General features: G+C 55.0%; 1 protein-coding gene across 3 annotated transcripts; it reads left to right on the top strand.

Annotated features, from left to right (window-relative positions):
* The first annotated feature begins 1,327 nt into the window (after nucleotides 1-1,327).
* KLHL26 (kelch like family member 26) lies at nucleotides 1,328-19,879 on the top strand. 3 transcript variants are annotated; one of them, XM_032711638.1, is made up of 3 exons: nucleotides 1,328-1,386; nucleotides 12,820-13,002; nucleotides 16,345-19,879. In XM_032711638.1, the coding sequence occupies exons 1-3, from the start codon at nucleotides 1,340-1,342 to the stop codon at nucleotides 17,924-17,926; spliced, it is 1,812 nt and encodes a 603-aa protein (XP_032567529.1). In that variant the 5' UTR covers nucleotides 1,328-1,339; the 3' UTR covers nucleotides 17,927-19,879. The 3 variants fall into 3 exon arrangements, with proteins under 3 accessions (XP_032567529.1, XP_032567530.1, XP_032567528.1); XM_032711637.1 differs by lacking the exon at nucleotides 1,328-1,386 and adding an exon at nucleotides 8,670-10,970; XM_032711639.1 differs by lacking the exon at nucleotides 12,820-13,002 and having other exon boundaries at nucleotides 1,339-1,386.
* Nucleotides 19,880-20,366: the final 487 nt, after the last annotated feature.

Raw genomic sequence — 20,366 nt, 5'->3', positions numbered from 1 at the left:
GCCTCGGCTGCGGGGTGGTTTTTTGGGGAGAGCTGGGAGGGCTCTGACACCGACCATGTGTGGGGATGAGGGCGGCGAAGGCGGCTTTGGCACCGGGATGTGCAGCCGGAGCTGCGGCGACATGACTGCACCCTCTGGAGGGTACTGCTGCTCCTGCACAGAGACTGAAAAATGTGGCCCAAGACGGCCCAGATGGCCTGGCAGGAGGCTTTGTCCCCACAGCGGTGTCCCCACAGTCACAGATGGGCTGGTGGCACATAGGGTGGTCCCTGCAGGTGACACTTCTTGAGCCGCAGGTGACACCCCGAGGGAAAGCGCTAAGCTCTGCCGTGCAGGCTGCACGGGAGAGCCACCGGCTGCCGTCGGATAATGGCCAGCTGGAAGGCACTGGTGGCCTGTGGGGTGGTGACAGACCCCTGGGACCCCTCGGCTGAGGGGCAGTGACAGCCCCGAGTCTCCTCAGCTGTGGGAAGGTGACAGCCTCTGGGACCCCTCAGCTGAGGGATGGGACAGACCCCCAAGGCCTCTCAGCCATGGAGAAGTGACAGACCCCAGAATTCTCTCAGCCACGGGGAGGTGACAGACCCCGGGTCCCTTCAGCCCTGGGGAGGTGACAGATCCCCTCAGCCCTGGGGAGGTGACAGCCCTTGGGTCCCCTCAGCCATGGAGGGGTGACAGCCCTTGGGTCCCCTCAGCCATGGAGAGGTGACAGCCCTTGGGTCCCCTCAGCCATGGGAAGGTGAGAAACCCCCTCAGTCATGGAGGGGTAACAGCCCCTGCTCCCCTCAGCCCCGAGGAGGTGACAGATCTCTGGTCCTCTCAGCCATGGAGAGGTGACAGCCCCTGGTCCCCTCAGCCCTGGGGAGGTGATAGACCCCCTCAGCCATAGAGGAGTGACAGACCCCCTCATTCATGGAGAGGTGACAGCCCCTGGGTCCCCTCAACCCTGGGGAGGTGACGGACCCCCTCACTCATGGAGAGGTGACAGCCCCTGGCTCTTCTCAACCCTAGGGAGGTGACAGACCCCCTCAGCCATGAGGAGGGAGGTGACAGCCCCTGGTCCCTCAGCCGCGCAGGGGTGACACCCCCCCGGGCCCCCCCAGCCCCGTGGCAGTGCCACCCCCGCGACCGTTCCGCCGCCGCCGCCGCCGCCACACGGCGGTCCCGGGGGCCCGCGGGGCGGTGACAGCCCCGGTGGTGGCGGCGGCGGAGGCGGCGCCAGGCCCGGCGGGCGCGGAGCGGAGCCCGCGGCTCCCGGTCCCCGCCGCTCCTGCGCCTCCTTCGAAGGCGGCGGCCCCGCCGTTCCAGCGCAGCGCGGGCCCGGCGGCGGCTCCCGGAGATGGCGGAGTCCGGCGGGGCCGAGTTCGGCGCGGAGCGGCCGAGCAGGTGAGCGGGGCCGGCGCGGCCTAGGCCGGGCAGCGGGGCCGCCGAGCGGGGCCGGGCCGGGCCGCGGGGCTCCGCCGGCCCCCGGGCTCTTGGAGCGCCGCTGCGGCCGCGGAGCCGCTCCCCCGGGGGTCGGGGATTCTCCTGAGCGGGGCCCGCGGGGAAGGGAACGGCCGCGATGAGCCAGCGGCGCTGCTCCTCGTGGCGGGTGTGCGAGGAGGGAGGCGGAGGGCTGGGGGAGGCTCAAAGATGTGAGATAGCGTGAATGGATTCACCCACCCTGGGGATCCCACCCGGTGAATCTCACCCTCAGAATCCCACCCTCTGAATCCCACCCGGTGAATCTCACCCTCTGAATCCCACCCTGGGACAGACCCCCCCCCCCCCCGGCTCTGTGGGTTTGTAGAGGCACCAGGTGTGCGAGTTACAGACACACCGATTTTTTGGGGTTTCAGGCCCGTTTTGGGGCCCCCATCCCCTCCGGTGTCCCCTCCCCAGCCTGCAGAAGCCCCCACTCCTAGTCCCTGGGTTTGGTCCCCACAGGTGCACTCAGCCTTTGAAGGTGACACAGAGCAGGTGGTACTTGTCGGGGTGATGTGACACCTGTGAGGGTAACGTGGTGCCTATCACCCCATGGTACCTGTTGGGGTGATGTGACACCTGAGAGGGTGATGTGGTACCTATCACCCCATGGTACCTGTCGGGGTGACATGGTTCTTGTTGGGGTGATGTGGTACCTGTCACCCCATGGTACCTGTCGGGGTGACGTGGTGCCTGCTGGGGTGATGCAGAGGGTGTTGTAGGTGGTACCTGCTCACCAAAGAGTTTCCTGGGGTTTTCCCATCTGTGGCCATCCCAAGTCCCTGTTGGACACTATTCAGGGGGTGGTGGTGTCCATCTCGGGGATGTTACTCTGTCACTGTCAGTGTCACTTCGCTTCAAAGCATCCTTTCTCCTCAGCTTCCCTCAGCGTTGGCTCCTGAAATAACCACCAGTGTGGAGGGGAAGCTCTCACAGTCATTGTTCAGCTCTCTCTGAATTCTCACCTTAGAGATATGTCCCAATTTTTTTCCCCTAATGACCACCTGTGGCCCATGAAGCTCCAGGCTGCGTCACCTGTGGCATCTCCTTTTATCCCTCTTTTATCACCTCCTTTTCCTCCCTCTAAGGCAGGAACTCCGGCACTTCTCTCACCCAGGTGTTGGTAGCACTCGGGAGTTCTCAGTGCCGGGTGTGCAGCGCTGAGAAATGGAAGTAATTTGTTTCAGGGCTGTGATAAATCACCCGGGCTGGAGCTGCAGCAGTTTTTATTCCCCGAGCTGGAGCTCCCTCGTGTTCTCTATCGCCGCGTGTTTATTTTCTTTGTTAATTTTAAAAGTAAAGCCCGTTGAAATTTGGATCCTGCTTCTTGTTGGTTGGTAGCCTCCTGATTTAGAGATGGATTTATTGGGGAATACAGGGAGAAACCCGATGGGGGCTGTTGGATGTGCTGCACTGTCTCCAGAGAGCACGAGGAGGATTTCAAGGGCATTCCCTGTTGGCGGTGATTCCTTGTTAGGTGCTTCCACTTGTGACTTTTTGACACTTACTGAGTATTTACTCTCTAAGGCAAGAGGACAGAGCCCTCTGGAGCTGTTGCACACATGCCATTTCGGTGGTGCACTGTAATTCCAACAGCATGGGCAGAATTTCCATCTTTGGAATTCCTACCCCGTGGCTGCTGCGGGTTACCCGGGAGGGAGCACGTGGCTGCCCCGGAGCAGGAAAATTAACTTCTCTGCTGGGATCCTGCTCCTTCATTCAATAAGGAACAGACCGTGCCAGATGGGGACAAAAGGCTCTCTGATGGCATCAGATAAGGCCATTCCTGGGCATTGAAAAGCAAATGGCCCCAATCTTCTATTTTGAAATAAACTTGGGGTTTTGGTTTGGTTTTTGTTTTTTTTTTTTCCTTTCTTCCTCCTTGGGTAGAATTTCATGAGTTACAAATGGGTTGCATATTTTACTCCCAGCCCTCTTTATCATGTAGAGGGAGAGTTCCAAGCCTGCAGAATTGGCTCTGTGGTGGTTCTGCTCCTGGGGATGTGATTTGGGATCGGGGAGAGGAAACGGTGGAACCCATCGGGACCCTCAGCAGGAGAAGCTGCTGTACCTGAGACAACAAGGAACGTTGCTGCAATGGTGGTGAGGTGGGGTTGTGCAAAGCAGGGTGGCAAAAATCTCGGAAAAACACCATCCTGGATGCTGGATGTGGGAATTAATTGAGGTGTCCAGACAAACTGATGAAGAGATAATTGGGAATAATCCCTTCGAGGAAGGAAGGCAGCCAGGTTGTGTAAACACTTTTCACAGACCTCCCCAAAAAATTGTGCTTGCTGTCAAAACCGGGATGAAGGGACAAGGGAGACCTGCACGTCTTCCTTATCATAAAGTCCATATGTCTGGGTTCACATCAAGGGGACGTGGACCTGAACTTCCCAAACCTGATTCCTGCTGAGAAAGCAGTGGGAAGGGAGAGAAATGTGCAGGAGGATGGAGTAAAACCACACGGGGGGGAGTGTAAGGGCTGTGAGTCTGCCTTGCTCTCGTGTTCCTGTCATCTCCTACAAGCTTCAGCCTTCAGTCAGACTCGGTATTTTTTTCCCCCTTCCGGAACTGAAGTTGAGCTTTGTGGGGTTTCCATGAGCCATACTCTGCCACATGGCGAGTCTCAAACAGATTTAGTCCTTAGATCTGGTAGACGTGGTGTAAATGTTTACGCTCGGAATTGAATCGCTGCAAAAATAACCTGCTGCTTTTGCAACGTTGGGAGAGTCCTGAGCTGGAGGTTTTATTTTAGAGCCAAAGCGAACTCGGGTGATGCTTTGAAGGTTCCTGCCCTACCCCCAAGTGTTGTGTAGCTTTGTAAGGGGTGGTGGTTAAAGTGGCTCTCCCAGTTTCTGGTTTATGTGGAAGGTAAATGCTGAAGTTGCAGAGGAACGGGGGGACATTTAAGAAAAGGTGTTGCTGCTCTTCTGGTGGCCTTGGGGTGACTCTGCTCAGGGGAGGGCGGGACAAAGCCCGTGCAGAAAGGAGCTGCCCCGGGATCTGGGAAACATAATGATGTCAGGATGGGTGTAAACCTGTCAGGAGGTGAGTGCAGAGGATTCAGAGGAACTGGCTGATTTGATCCTGGGAGGATTCCTGAGCTGGATTTGGTGTTGCCATGCCGAGGGCCGGGGCACTCGGGCTCGGCTCCCAGCTGCTGGAAAACACCATTTCCTCCCTTGGCATGGAAGGGGTGGTGGGTTTGCTGCTGTCCTCTGCCGTTTCATCACTTCACATTGCTCTTGCCCGACTTCCCTGGCTGCTCCCAGGCAGTAATCCGGAGGGTGGAGGTGCAGGGAGAGGGGAGGTGTCCACGCATCCCTGCTCGCCGGAGCACCTACTCTGCGAGTAACTACTCCTGTTTTGTTGCAACACTGCCCAGACCGTGCAATTGGGTGCCACAGAGACAGGCAGAGGTAGACGCTGCTCCCAGGACCTCCTAGTCCGAGCCTGAGGTTTTCCCGAGCTCTTCCAAAGGTGTGGAGCGAAGGGCCTGGGGCGGTTGTGTGGGAGAAGGTTGGGTGGGGGATTTTCTCAGTGTGGGGAACTTTGTACCCTGCTGGAGCTGCTGGCAGAGCTCAGACGGGCTGTCCCCAGTGGGAAGGTGACACAGGAGCCAAGACAGGCCCCGATGGATTTTGGGATGGATGTGCCCATGATCAGCTTTGCTTTGCTCCCAGAGGTGGAGCTGCACTGGAGGGGTGGAGGGAAGAGCAGGGTGGCATCCAGGAGGCCAGCAGTGCCTGTGCGTGGCCCGGGTGACACTTTTGGGGTATCCAGGAGGCCAGCAGTGCCTGTGCGTGGCCCGGGTGACACTTTTGGGGTATCCAGGAGGCCAGCAGTGCCTGTGTGTGGCCCGGGTGACACTTTTGGGGTGGCCTTGGTGGCTCTGCTGTGCTTCCCAACACCACTAGGTGCCTCCCGGCCTTTGCGGTGCCGGGAGAGGCGCGGGGATGGCGCAGGGAGCGCCCGCCGAGCCCTCGGGCTGCTCCCACAACCCCGGCTCTGGGTCACCAGAGGGTGACTCTGGTCTTTGGGTCACTTCTGAGGCACATTTTGCTTTTTTGCAGAGCTGGGGCCTGGCAGGGTTTGACTGTCAGGTGGGGAAGCGTGGAGCTGTGGAAGGCAGCGCTGCCAGGGGAGTATCGAGTGCGTAAGGAGCCTCTGCTGAGAGGTGGACAGGGACAAACAGGCACATTTAGGTGGTGTAACCCCCCCATCCTTCTGGGGGGGTCCCTGCGTGCCTGGCTGAGCTGGGGAGCAGCAGCTGACTCTGCTGTCACACTGCTGTGACACTGCCCGTGCCTGCCAGAGGCATCCATGCGCTTCGGGTGATTTTATATTTGCTCGGTTCGTTCCTGGCTCACAGGGATGAGGCTTTGGGGCTGACAAGAATATAATCACCGTCAAGTTTTGGAGGTGGGGAGTATCCTGCCATCCTCGGGTCGCTGTGAGGAGGGCAGGTCGAGGGTGTGGCAGAGGGTGTTGGTGGTGACAGGGATGTCACCGGTGCCTGCTCCACGCTCGGAGCTCACAGGAGGTTTAGGGCGGGACTGAGGAGAATCCCTGTACAGGACAAAGTCCTCTGTGGTAGCTCTGGATATGGGTAGAGAGAAGAGAAGAGAAATGGCAAACCCTGGTGAATGTGATATTTTGTGCCCCTCCAAGCCCCTGGTGCTGCTGGTGCCCTCACCTGAGAGTTCTTTTCGGGTGGCAAACGACCAGCCCCAGACTGCTTTTCCCCAGCATAAAGATGACCACAGACTCTGTCTCTGCCACAGAAACAGTTTAAAAATCTTATTCTATTTTTTTTAATGCTGGTTTTTGCCCCCCCCCCTACACAGTCTGTCCTGGGTACAGCACGTACTGCCCAGTCCCTCACGTTGAAGCTCCGAGAGGTGGCACAGAGTTTAATGTGTTCACATCTTTCACCCTCAGCTTTTTTTTTTTGTTGTTGCTCCAACAGCTCTGTTTTACCAGGCCAGCCAGCTTTTTGACAGCCATCCAGTTTTATTAGTGCAAAACCCAAAAATCCCACCTCCTTTGGCTTGCAAACAACCTACTGATTGATGCCTGGGAGCAGAATATATTCATGTGTGTGTGTGTGTGTGTGTGTGTGTGTGTCTGCTGGGCCCTGTGAGAGTCCAGCTCTGAAAGGAAAGGAAAAACCTAGATTTGCAAATGTCTGGAGCTTCTGAGGGTATTAAAAAAAAAATAACATTTGAAAAAGAAATAAATTGAAAAACCTCTTGCTACAACTCCACTGCCTTACCTTTGGGCTGCAGGGTCTCCTTGGGTCCAGCTTGGGAGAAGTCGGATGAAAGTGAGGGAATCAGAGTCAGAAAGCACTTTCAAAAGAACCAGGTACCTCCTGACATCTCAGAGTGCTGTTTTCAGGCCTTGAAATGCAAACTACAAAAAGCTCAGTCTGTTGGGCTCTGCCATTTTTCCTTTTTTAAATAGCGAACGTGACTCGTTCTCCCCTTGCAAAACGTGAAGTTTCCTTAAAATTTGGAGACTGGAGAGACTTTTCAAACTTTTATTATTATTATTATTATTCGACTCGAGGCGTTTTCCAGAAGACCATTATTTCCACACAAAGTGTTGCCTCCTTCTGAAGCTCAGGCCCATTTATAATCCCTTTATTCGAGCGCTCCAAATTGCCCCTTTTAAATGGCAATATTAGTCCCAGGCTTTTCTACTTGTATTTATTGCTTGGATGAAAGAGGTGGTGTCAGGAGTGGAAAATGAGTGGAGGCAGAGGAGAGAAACAGGAGAAATTAAGGGAAGGAGGTGGAAAAGGGAACAAAGAAATCGATTAAATGCCTTTTTTTTCTCACAGATCTTTCCCGAGGATGATTCTGTTTCTCTGGGAAACATCCCCTTCGTCGGGTGTGTTAATATTTAATTAGTTGCTGATCATTAAGTGCTTACTGTGGTTGCTAATTTGGACAGGGAAGTGCTGGGAAATGCTGTGGCTGATGGGTGCTGGTGACAGTCTTGCTTGCTGGGAGCAGAAGTAGGTTAACAGGGCAGGTATTTTTGTGCCTCAGGGCCTGGCAGCACCTCGTCTTCCTTGCCCCCAAACTTCCAGGAAACCTCTGGATGCCTCTTTTGAGGGGTGGGGGAGTTGCAAAGGCCATGGGAGTGCCCAAAAGTCCCACTAAGAGTCTCAAATCTGCAGTGAAGGGTTCAGCCTCCCTGCCCCAACGTCACATTTGTTAGTGTGAAGTGCTGAAAACTCATTTTCATCCTTTGGGCATGTGATATAAAGCCTCAGGCTCTGAAATATTACAGTCACCATGGCTACCAGTGACTTATCTGAGGGAGTTTGACTTTTGTTTTGATTTTAAGTGTCTTAATTGTAGTTTAAAAATCAGAATCTAAATGTGTTTTTTTTTTTTTTTTACTTAGGCATGAAACTAAAGGCATTAAATGATTTGCATTATTAAAATATCTATAATGCTGCCTGTCAAAGGTTCTTAGAGAAGGTCCTTAATATTCATACTTCACGTTCTAAATAAAGTTGCTCTCCAGCTTTTGTGGCAGTTCTGCTTCTCTCACCACCCCAAAAAAATTCCTTGCAGGTGCCTCGGTGGCTATTTTGCAATAATCCCAAAGCTTTTTGTTCAGCCATGGAAAAGCTGTGCCATTCCATGCCCTGATGGATGTGAACACACACAAATATTCTGCTGGTTTTCCTCCTTCCTGTGTTGTCCCCCAGCCGGTCCCCGTTGGGGTCCCACCTCTGGAGCTCTGTGTTTATGGGAAGAGTTCGGGCTCTTGGAAGTTTGCCCTGCTCGGGAACGCTGCCAACCCCCCTCCAGTTTGTCCTGGATGAAAAATTACCGAGCACCACCTGCCCCCAAAAAGGGGGGGAAGGCATGGGGATGTTGAACTGAGACAGAGAGCACCAAACTACCCCTCCTTCCAAGGAGAACCACAAGAAGAGGAAGGACACGACCAGACAGTCGAGCAGCCGAAGAGATTTTTTTTTCCCCCCCCTCCTCCTTAATTCAATCGCTGAAATGTTACAATCTGTCCTGCTCTAATTCTCTCCACTTCGTGCAGTGGTTGCAAACGCTGCTGAAATATGAACTCATGCCTGGTAAAGCCTTTAATTCCAGCTTTGATGTTTTTAATCATCGGCGCAGATTTGGTAAAGAAAAAAAAAAAAATGACTCATTAGCTCCGGACGCATCTCGGGTCCCGCGTGACGGGGCCGCTTCTTCTTCGGGGTGTTCTCTGGGCCTGGGCTGGTTCCTGAAGTGTGGCCCTTCAAATCTCCCAGCCCCTCAGCTCCAGAGGCCTCTTGGGTGCCCAGATGCCTTCCTGGTCAGAGGTGGAGCAGTCCTTGCCCGGAGAGCTGCCTGTGGTCAGCGCGCTCGGGGCGAGGGCGAGCGCGGGGCGAGCTCCTGCCCTAGGTGCAGCAGCAGGAGGATTTCAGGGCTTGTTTGCCTTCCCTGCCTGCTGTCTGGCTGCAACCACTCCCTTAACCCTTGCTGGACCATCTCCAGTGCTGGGGTTGGGGTTCTGGGTTGCTTTTCCCCACAGCACCCCATGCTGAGCTCTATCCTGCAGTGACCGGAGAGGATTGAAAACAATCTGGCTTCAGAGCAGCGGCTTGGAGGCAAATCCTCAATCCCATTACTCCTTCCCTGGCAGTCCCTGTGTGGAACTGGGGTACCAGGGATGTTATCAGAGCCTCTGAGGCTGCTGCCCAAAAGGCATCACCTTGGGAATCAACATACCTGTTGAATTCCAGCTGCCTTGTGTGCCAGGGCTGCAGTTACACGGATATAAAGATCCCTTTCACTGCTGCAGCTATTTCCATGTGGAAAGTGGGATTTCTGTTCCTGCAGAGCCACCTTAGTACCAACATACTCGTGTCAGAGGCCCCAGTCATGTAAACACGTTGGGATCGCCAGGAGGCCCCTGGGACCTTGATGTGGATGTGATTTTTATTTTTCTTTTCTTTTTTTTTTTTTTTTTTTTTTTGGTGGTTTACATTTTTCCAATGGATGAATTTGGGAGCAGCCACACGCTTGACCCCGCTCCAAGCTGGCTGTGCTGAGGCCCTGCTGAAGGATGCTCTGGCCACAGAAAAACCCCTGTGGCAGGGGAAGGACCTCCACTCGAGGACAAAGACACCCAGAGAAAATTCCAGAGGCTCTCCAGCCCTGCCTCCCTGGGAAAGGGAAGAGGAATAAACACTTTCTCGCTGGTGTGTGATGAAAGGCTTTTATCTCCGAAGGGAGGAGGAGATGCAACTCTTCCCAAGTTTTGTCTGCAGGGCTGTTCCTGCTCTAACAAACTGTGAAGCAACAAGTCCAGGGGCCTGGTGAGATCCGGGCTGGGACAGGGGCAGCCTCACAGAGCCTCACGTTCAAGGCTTCCTTTTGTTTTTTGTTGGGTTTTTTTTCACTCTCTGACATCCAACTGCTGCTCCCCTTCTCCCTCCGTGCAGGAATGGGAGCCAAGGCTGTGGATCCACTCTCCTTCCCTGCCCTGCCCGTGTCCAGCTGAACCTGCTCTTATCACAAATCCCTTTTTTCTCCCCGCAGTGCAAACACTGCTCAGTTGCTGTTCTCTCACCTCTCCTCCTCCCTCTTTGTTTTCTGTAAATCCCTCACTCTGTTTCTTGTGCTTCCTGTGGTTTTTATTTTGTTTCCATCTTGTGTTGTTCATCTTAAAATCTCTTTTTTTTTCCTTTTTTTTTTTTAATCCAGGCTGAAGAAAACTGAGCATTATCAATGCTTCTCTTTTGATTTCCTTTCCCCCCCCCCTTCAGAGTGTTGTGTAATCATCGGATCCTTTTATTCTATATCTGTAAATAGACAAAGGAACTTGTACAGGGAGTTTTTCCTGGAGTAGCTGTTCACAGTTACCTATTGAAATGAATCTCACATGCAAACACGTTTATTCCACACAGATGTACCAACCCACCCCTCCTTTACTTCAGACTTGCACTCTGGTCATTCACAGTGCCTTTAAAAGTTAATTGAGGAAGAGGAAAAAGGGGAATATTTGTGCAGGTAAAGCTTGTGGTTTGTGCCCGTGCTGGGAGGGCTGTGGATCCAGCGACAGCATTCCTGGAGGGATGAAACCCCAAGGCTGGGAAGAGGAATATCTGAAGCCAGCATAAAAACAAGCACTGAAGGGAATTCCCCTGAGAAGACTTTTGCAGGAGATGGAGTCTGGTGAAGTTCCAGGGAACTCGGGAGCTGCCATTCCCGGATGAATCCCCGGATCTGTCTGGGTGGATCTCACCTGTCCAACCTGGAGCAAAGCGGGTTTGCTCCATGTCTGGTGCTCTGTGTCCAGAGGGAACAAAATTTCCTTGCTGGTGGTGGATGTTTCCTCCTTTCACCTGCAGCAGATCAAAGTTCCAGGCAGGAGAGTGAGAGGAGTTTGACACGGTGCGGATCCGCTCCCTCCAAGCTCTTCCCTCTTTCTCCATGGGAAGAGCCCGAGTGGACAGACAATTCTTGGCTCACAGAGTATGGATAAAGGTCTTGTCAACAACTGCTTTTTTGCTAATCCTTTTTATTCCAGCAAGGAATACTCCACGCTCTGATCCAGGACTCTTTAGCACACTTTGATTTTAGGGGAGGGATTTCGGACCTGTGCTACCAGAAGTGCAGCTGACCATTATCAGCCATCCCAGCAGGAACTCTGGGATGGATTCTGAGGCACATTCCCAAGCCTGAGGAGCTGGAACCAGCCTGCCAAGGTTTGCTCTCTGCATCCCAGTGAGCTCCAGAGCTGCTGCTGCAGGCGCAGAGCGCTGCCCTCCCGGCTCTGATGAACATCCCAGATTTCCCCTCCTTAAAGCTTCCAGGAAATTGCAGTCCAGATAAGTTAGGCAAGGAGCTGAGTCCTGTCCATTGTTCCTCATTGTTTGAGGATTGTTTACATCCCCCTTTTTTGTTATCCCATCTCCCTGACTCCTCCCTGACCCCCGCCGGGTTGTTTGGGCCATTGTGCGGTGGCTGTTGCTGTTTTGGTCGGGAGCTCTGAGGGTTGGAGCAGACCCCGGGATTGCACATCCAAACTCTGAGGGAGGGTTGGAGCAGACCCCGGGATTGCACATCCAAACTCCGAGGGAGGGTTGGAGCAGACCCTGGGATTATTTAGCCAAGATCTGACTGGGGGGGGTTGGAGCAAAACCGGGATTACGCAGCCGAGCTCTGAGGGAGGGTTGGAGCAGACCCTGGGATTACACAGCCCCAGCACGCTGCATCCTACTCACTTTTTTGCCTCATTGGTTTATTCCACCTAAATAATAATAACAACAATAATACCCTTTAAGTGCAGCCCTGAGTGTGCTCTCCCACCGTGGCTTTGGGAGCAACTCATGCAGCTTTCCAGACTCGGGATAATCTCCCCGGGATTTTTTTATGTCACGTTTCCATAAAATACCCCTTGAAAGGCAGACACCGAGCAGCAGGACGCTTCTGAAAACATCAACCCCCTCCTGAACATTGGCCCCTGGGTGCATTTTCTTCCTGAAAAGCCCTTTGGAGCTGGGTTAAATTTGCAGATGAGTTTGGGATTCCCCACCTCGGTTCGGCGGGCTCGGGGAACCTGCAGCTGTTTCTGGAGTTGTTTCCAGAGGAGCCCGGAGCATCCAGCGGCCTCTTCCACTTGTGCAGGGCTCCTGCTGCCTCCGAACGCGGCGTTCCCGCCGACAAGTGCATCTGAGGCCAAGAGGAGCTCGGGATGATGCTCCGTGTGCTGGGGAACACGTGCGAGAGGCGCTGGGAAAAGCAAGGAAATATTTACGCTGGGAGGGGACTGTTGACAGCGCAGCTCGAGCAGTTGATGTTATTTACAGCAGCCAGGGCTGTGCAATAGTTTGCTTTTGCTCTTCTCCTGAGGCTCAGGCAGAAGGGAAGGATCAAACCGGGCTGGCAGGGCCGGCCTTGGCCGCGGCAGCAGCTCCAGCAGCTGCAGGAGGGGAAGGTGGTGAGGAGAACAAGCAACTGTGACTCAGTGTCGTGGGTGAAGGCGAGGTCAGGGCGGGCTCGGGGGCAGCTCAGCACCGACGTCCCGCGGTGGTTCCGGCCCCACGGGGTGGCTGGGTGGCCCCTGGAGCCCGTGTGTGCTGCAGGGCCGGGGTGTCAGCAGTGCCAAAGCATCCCTCAAAACTCTGGAAGTCTCTTTAGCGCTGGGAGGAGGGGGCCCAGTGTGAGGTGCTGCTGTCACCCTGTCCCACGCGCGGCTGCCGGGCTGGGAATTCGCGTCCCGACCGGCTCCCGCCGCGGTGCCTCCCCCGGCACCCCGGGTAGGTAATACCACATACTGTTTTCATTTCACACCAGCCTGTCTCTCTTGTTCTGTTTTTAGCATGGCTGACAAGAACAGCACCCTGAAATGCACGTTCTCTGCTCCTGGCCACAGCACCACTCTGCTGCAGGGACTGGCCTCGCTCCGAGCTCAGGCTCAGCTGCTTGATGTCATCCTCACTATAAATAATGAAGTGTTTCAGGTTCATAAAGTTGTCTTGGCTGCCTGCAGTGACTATTTCAGGTGAGAATCTGATAGGGAAGCAGGCATTTGTACCTTTCCCGTTGGTTTGCTGTTTCCCCGTCCTTCCCCACCCTGACCTTCCCAAGAATCCCGCCCCACAGAACCAGGTTTGGTTTGCCCCAGGGATTCCCTGCAGGCAGGTAGAGGTTCAGGATCAGTCCCTCTGCACACAGGTGAGGTTTGCTCAACTACAGCTGCTGGGCCAAGGCACAAGTTCAAGGCCAGGTCTTGAACCCACCTGGGCAGGTGTTGGAGGTGTTTTGTCCTGGAGCTGCTTGAGCTGACTGGGAAGTGAGGGCTCCAAAATGCCTGACCCCGTGGAGTGAGATGCCCACTGTAAACACACTCCTGTTCTCTTTAACCACCACTGATGTGTCTGCAGTGCTTGGGGCTCTGGGAGCACCAGGGAGTGGGTGTGACCTCCCCAGGAGATCCGGGAGCGTCGTCCCAGCTCGTGTGGGTTGAAAACTGAAGCCCTGAGATGAGTTTCTGCAGCCAAATTCATGCAGAGTGAGCCAACTGCAGAGCAGGGAATTCACTCCTAAGTGAAAATACATATTTATCCATCTTGTCTCCGTCACAGAATCATGGAATCACTGAGGCTGGAAAAGACCTCCAAGATCACAGAGTCCACCCTGTGCCTGACCCCCACCTTGTCCCCCAGCCCGGAGCACTGAGGGCCATGTCCAGGCCTTCCTTGGACACCTCCTGGGATGGGGACTCCACCACCTCCCTGGGCAGCCCCTGCCAAGGCCTGAGCACCCTTTCCAGCAAGAAATTCCTCCTGATATCCAACCTGAGCCTCTCCTGGCACAGCTTGGGGCCGTTCCCTCTCGTCCCGTCCCTTGTTCCCTGGGAGCAGAGCCTGACCCCCCCCAGCTCCCCCCTCCTGTCAGGGAGTTGCAGAGCCAGAAAGTCCCCCCTGAGCCTCCTTTTCTCCAGGCTGAGCCCCCCCAGCTCCCTCAGCCTCTCCTCACATGCCTCTCTCTGTCAGGCTCTTTTGCAATGTCTCTGTGACTCGGAATGAGTTGGAATTGGGGATCCTTCTGGGCAGCACCAGGAGCAGGGTGAAGTGAGGGACGTGCTGGAGGCACTCGGGGTGGGGAAGGCTCAGAACCCCACAGGGGTCGAGCTGGGTGTTGTTCCAGGCTGCAGGAGGGGTGGACAAGGGCTGTCCAAGGGGGTTTGCAGCCCTGTGACACGCAGGTCCCTTCCAACCCCTTGACCTGTAGGAACCTTCCAGACTGGTTTGCTGAGCAGGTAAACAAGAGCAAGGGACTTCCCTGTCCCTTGTCACCTCTCTGGTGTCCCTTTGTCCATCTCCTCAGCTCCTCTGGTGGTGTCTGTCTGGTGTTCACACCCATTTTCTGGGCAGTTCCCTTCAGTCTCCCTCTGGGAACATAAACCTCCCGAGCTTCTCTCTCTCCCCAAACGAGGCCCACGATTAATCCTGGAGCTGCTCTCCCCCCAGATGCCACTGGCACTGTTTTATTCCTCCCTGCTGGGTGCAGGGCCGCTGCCAAGGTGTTTTTCACTCTAAACTGTAACTGCTGAGCAGGTTTCTTGTTGTAACTTCTGTGGTGCTGAGGAAGGTTGTCCTGGGGAACAGAATAATCCAGCCTTTGAAAACACTCCCGTTTTCCTGCAGGAAGGGGGAGGGAAGGCGGAGTGAAACCGAGGCATTTATATAATCAGCATTTTAGAACTGTAACACTTTTTAGGGGAATGGTTTTGTCTTCAGTGTGGCAACAACAACAACAACGCTCCCCTCTCCTCGTGCAGGTTCAGCTCACACACGTGTGTGTGTCCGTGTGTCCTCCCGGGGCGAGGGATCGGGGCCGGGACGCGGGAAACGGAGGGATTTGTAGGGAATGCTCTCATCCTGCTGCACAGGCAAATAATTGGGAACAGGATTCCCGGTCACTCGGTTACAGAAAAGCTGATTTCGTGTGCAGATATTTCCTCATTGAGGTCATTTCGGATTTCTCGGGTTTGTGCTGGACAGGTTTTCCAGCCTGGTTTGGACGGCAAACTTGGAACTCCTGTCTTTTGACAGCGTTCCCGAGATATTCCTTTATTCCTGTGTTGATGCAGGGTCTGTTCAGCATTTTTTCTGCCTGACTTGCACCTTGGAGCCGGTGCAGCTCCCGAGGCGGCTCTGATGACACCACGGATTTACCTTTCCAGTGGAAAAGGTGGAAAAACCAGTCTGAAATGTGCAGTTTTAAGGCCTTTTGTAGGACGTGGCCTTGCTGGGACGTGTGTGCAGCGGCAGGGACCGGGGTCACCCCATGGCCCAGCTCTTCCTGCCCTGACTTTGCCTTCCCCAGAACCCGCTTGTTGGATACTCCAGGGTGCAAACCTTTGCCCCTGAGCCCCCCCATACCTAACAGAACCTGCTGAAACGGGATGGAAATGGCTAAAACCCCCCCCCTCGATGTGCAGCTACACCCCCATCACACCCACAGCCCCCCGGCACCGGGAGCTGCGGCTCTGCCAGGGCGGTTCAGGGAGGCGTGGGCGCAGTCCTTGGCGTGGAATGTGCTTCCTGTGGAATTTAGAAGCCTCCCAAGGAGGTGATCCAGGGCCTAATCTCTGCAGTGGTATGGTCCAGTGGTGTTCCTGCAGCTGTGCTGTAACTCAAGCTCTTCTCTCCCTGTTTTTGTGTGATTCCCTGTCAGCCCCCTGCCGTCGTCCCGCAGCGTGACAGAGCTGCTGGAGGGGCTGCAGCTCCTCCTTTTTAAGGTGTGGGGAAGGAACCTGGGAGGGGAGGCTCTGTTGGGTGGCCAAAGCTGTTTGTAAGACGTGTTGCACCTGGAATATTTAACCCATTCCTTAGTTCCCTACGATATAACGGGATAACAGACCTGGGCCTTGCTGCCAGGGGTCGCTGCCCTCCTGACCAGGTGTCTTCCTTCTGCTCACACATCCTGCAGACCTAAACCCTTTAGGGTGCACTCCCAGTCTCTGCTGGTGTGGATCCCGTGGGATCCTCTGTTGTTGAATGTCATGGATTCATGATACTCGTTCATGTCCTGCTCTGGGAACTCTCCCTCTTCTTGCAGCTTTGTCCTGTGCTCTGCTCCTCCTCCTCCTGCCAGCGGGATTGAAAAACTTCTCTGATAGCTGAATATTCCTCCTTGGTGCACTGCAAGCCTTTAATAAGCCACTGCACTCTAATTTCTCCTGGCTTGTAGAGGTTTAGCCTTGATTTATCCCCTCCTCCCCTTCCCCATCCTCCCTAAAAGAATCAGTACGTTAAATAAAATAAAATCCCGAAGCGATGCGTCATTTATTTAAGAGGGGTTTTTTTTTTTTTTCCTTTGTGTTCTTGACCTCCAGGGCAATGTTCACGGGCGGGATGAGAGAGGCCAGCCAGGATGTGATCGAGCTGAAAGGTGTGTCTGCAAAGGGCCTGAAGCACATCATAGACTTCGCCTACAGCGCCGAAGTGACTCTGGATCTCGACTGCATCCAGGACGTGCTGGGAGCCGCCGTCTTCCTCCAGATGGTGCCCGTCGTGGAGCTCTGCGAGGAGTTCCTGAAGTCCGCCATGAGCGTGGAGACGTGCCTCAACATCGGCCAGATGGCCACCACCTTCAGCCTCTCCTCCCTGAAGGAATCCGTGGACGCCTTCACTTTCAGGCACTTCCTGCAGATCTCCGAGGAGGAGGATTTCCTCCACCTGCCCCTGGAGCGCCTGGTGTTCTTCCTGCAGAGCAACAAGCTGAAGAGCTGCAGCGAGATCGACCTGTTCCGCGCCGCCGTGCGCTGGCTGCAGCACGACCCCGCGCGCCGCGCCAGCGCCAGCCGCGTCCTGTGCCACATCCGCTTCCCGCTCATGAAGTCCTCGGAGCTGGTGGACAGCGTGCAGACCCTGGACATCATGGTGGAGGACGTCCTGTGCCGCCAGTACCTGCTGGAGGCCTTCAACTACCAGATCCTGCCCTTCCGGCAGCATGAGATGCAGTCCCCGCGCACGGCCATCCGCTCCGACGTGCTGTCCCTCGTCACCTTCGGCGGGACGCCCTACACGGACAACGACCGCACCGTCAGCGCCAAGGTCTACTGCCTGCCCGACGCGGGCGGCCGCCAGTTCAAGGAGCTCACGGAGATGGAGGTGGGCAGCAGCCACTCCTGCGTGGCCGTGCTGGACAACTTCGTCTACCTGGTGGGCGGGCAGCAGCTGCAGTACCGCAGCGGGGAGGGGGCCGTGGACGTCTCCTACCGCTACGACCCGCACCTCAACCGGTGGCTGCGCATCCAGGCCATGCAGGAGAGCAGGATCCAGTTCCAGCTCAACGTCCTGCGCGGCATGGTGTACGCCACGGGCGGCAGGAACCGCTCGGGGAGCTTGGCCTCCGTGGAGAAGTACTGCCCCAAGGACAACGAGTGGACCTACGTGTGCTCCCTGAAGCGCAGGACGTGGGGCCACGCCGGGGCCACGGTGGGGGACAGGCTGTACATCTCGGGGGGTTACGGGATCTCCGTGGAGGACAAGAAGGCCCTGCACTGCTACGACCCCGCCGCCGACCAGTGGGAGTTCAAGACGCCCATGAACGAGCCCAGGGTGCTGCACGCCATGGTCAGCGCCAACGGCCGGATTTACGCCCTGGGCGGGCGCATGGACCACGTGGACCGTTGCTTCGACGTGCTGGCCGTGGAGTATTACGTGCCCGAGACCGACCAGTGGACCACGGTGAGCCCCATGCGCGCCGGGCAGTCGGAGGCCGGCTGCTGCCTGCTGGAGAAGAAGATCTACATCGTGGGGGGTTACAACTGGCACCTGAACAACGTCACCAGCATCGTGCAGGTCTACAACACCGAGACCGACGAGTGGGAGAGGGACTTGCACTTCCCGGAGTCCTTCGCCGGGATCGCCTGCGCTCCCGTCATCCTGCCGCAGGCACCGAGCCAGAGGTGACCGCCGGCCCTGGGCTGCCCTCGGGGTGCCCTTTGCTGCCTGAAAATGTGTGGGTTTGGGGGAGAAGGGGAGGAGAAAACCAGCTCGGGTGCCCTGCTCCGTGGAGTCCCTCCTCCTCCTCCCGTGGGGTCGTGGCGAGCGCAGCCCGGCAGCAGCACTGGTCGGCCGGTCACGCCGAGCAGATGTCACAGCTGGGAAAGGCTCTTCCCTCTCCTCTCCGGGTTTTTTTTCACTGGGAGGGGGGGTGCAGGCTCTTCTCTCTCCTCCCCGGGTTTTTTTGCCATCGAGGGGGGAGCATTTTGCCAAATTTTTCTATTTTTAACGGCGTTCCACGCTGCGAACGGTGGCAGCTCAGGAGTTCACTCAGCGCTGGGGTCTGTTTCAGACAGATCAGGCGTTTCTTGTTTCTTGTTTTTTGTTTTTTGTTTTTTATTAACAGCTCCCAAAAAACAAACAAACGAACAAACAGGAAAATCGTTGTGTTCCTTGTGGGTTTTTTTAGCAGACAAAAAATAACCAAACAGCCAAAACCTGTGTAACACACTGACCTCCAGAAGCAATAAAAGGGACGGTGGGAGCTACAAGAGCTCGGGTGCTTGGATTGTGAAAGCATATTCCTGTTTTTCAAAGGTGACTTTCCCTTTTTTTCCTCCCTGTAAAAAGGGAATACTCAGCCCTGCACACCTCTGGTCTCCGTGGCTTGGATCTCACTGCGGTTCCTCGCCCCCTCCACGTGCTCTGGTCCAGAAATTCTCCCTTCCTCGGGGCCTGCAGAGTTTGCAGCACTAAAGCCATGTTTGAAAGCTTGATTATGTATAAACAGGCATGATTATCTGGGTTTATATCTGCCAAAAAACTTGGCTGCCCTGGCAATAAGAGCTCTGCAATCTGGGCTGACCCACGAGGCCAAGAGCTCCTGCAGTCCGTGGGTCGGGACCTTCACCTTTCTGCTCTCACCCTCAGCCAAACTCTTCCTGCAGCGAAGGAGGTGGGTGCTACTCGCTCATCAGCTTGAAGGTTTTCTTCCTTGCCATGGAAATAAGACACCTGGCACGATAAAGTGATGGAATTCTGAGCAGAACAGGGGTTTGTTGTCGTGGGGGGGGGGGTTAAATTCAAGAGGTTCGTTTTTAAGACGACTCCCGTCGTCTTTGCGAAGGACTGTTACTTCCTGAGCTTCCCTTTCCTCCAAGCCATCTTTCCTCTTTAATTTGATTAATGAATTGAAAGGTTCTCCTTTTGTCAGGAGTTCTGTTTCAAGGGCTTTGTTTTGTATCTCTGTCATATTTGAGTTGGATGCACTCAGGCTCCCTTTCAGAGAGGCCGTTGCCTTCTGCTGGGAGATAAATCCCGGGCTGTAACCTTTCAGTGGCAACGTGTAACGTCTGCTTTGCTGATGAATCATTGAGAGGTCTGTGTGAAGCATAAGCTCCACACCTTGGAGCCCCTGGAAGAGATTTTTCTGGAATGATGGAGCCGAGGCAGCCCTGGGGAGGACGCGGGGAGGGCACGTGAGCTCGCGGGGGAAACTCTGCGCTCCGAATTTCGGGTCAAATGATGCATCACTTCATCTGTTCCCGTCTGTTTGCTGGTTTGCCAATAATAAACTGATGAAAAGTCCTTGTTGTTGCTGAAGTCAGTGGGCATTTGGGCTCTCAGGCAGTTAATTCCAGTCCTTTGTTCCTTTGGTCTGGCCAGAAACACGAGGAACGGGCTTGGCGGAGACAAGCGGGCCCTGAGAGGGTGAAATGGAGCTCGAGTCAAGCTTCAAAGTTACAAAGTGATGGGGTTTTCTTTTTAATGTTTCCATATGTTTGTGAAAACGGTGCTTTCTAAGCTTGGTAACAAATGCAAGTGTTCTTCCTTGCTTTCCTGTTTGCAGAACAAACTTAATCCTCTTACGGGCGCGTCGTTCTGTCATCGTCGCCTTCAGCGGCTTCGCCCTGAAAGAGAGGGGGGTTGGGTTGGATTTTAGGACAAAATCCTTCCCTGGGAGGGTGGGGAGGCCCTGGCACAGGTTGCCCAGAGAAGCTGTGGCTGCCCCATCCCTGGAAGTGTCCAAGGCCAGGTTGGGCAGGGCTTGGAGCAACCTGGGATAGCGGGAAGTGCCCCTGGGATGGAACCAGATGAACTTTAAGGTCCCTTCTGTCCTGTACCATCCCAGCATTCTGTGATTCTACAGCACTTAAATACTCTTCCCCTGTTTTATTTGAATGTTCCCACCAAGAGGATTCCTGAGGCAGCAGTTGGTGCTTTGGGTGCTCTCTCATCCCTGGGTTTTTCGGGATGTGCTTCCCATGAGCTGCAGCTCATCCCGGCTGGAGAACTGCGTGGTGGAACCATCCCTGGCATCTCTTCCCAAGGGAACTGAGCTTTATTCCTCACTCCAGGCTTCTCAGGTATGTGTGTGTGTGTTGGGGGCAAAGGGGGGAAGAGAAGA

Source organism: Chiroxiphia lanceolata, chromosome 27, assembly GCF_009829145.1.
Source record: "Chiroxiphia lanceolata isolate bChiLan1 chromosome 27, bChiLan1.pri, whole genome shotgun sequence".
Taxonomy (NCBI): domain Eukaryota; kingdom Metazoa; phylum Chordata; class Aves; order Passeriformes; family Pipridae; genus Chiroxiphia; species Chiroxiphia lanceolata.
This window is presented reverse-complemented; position numbering and strand designations above follow the sequence as displayed.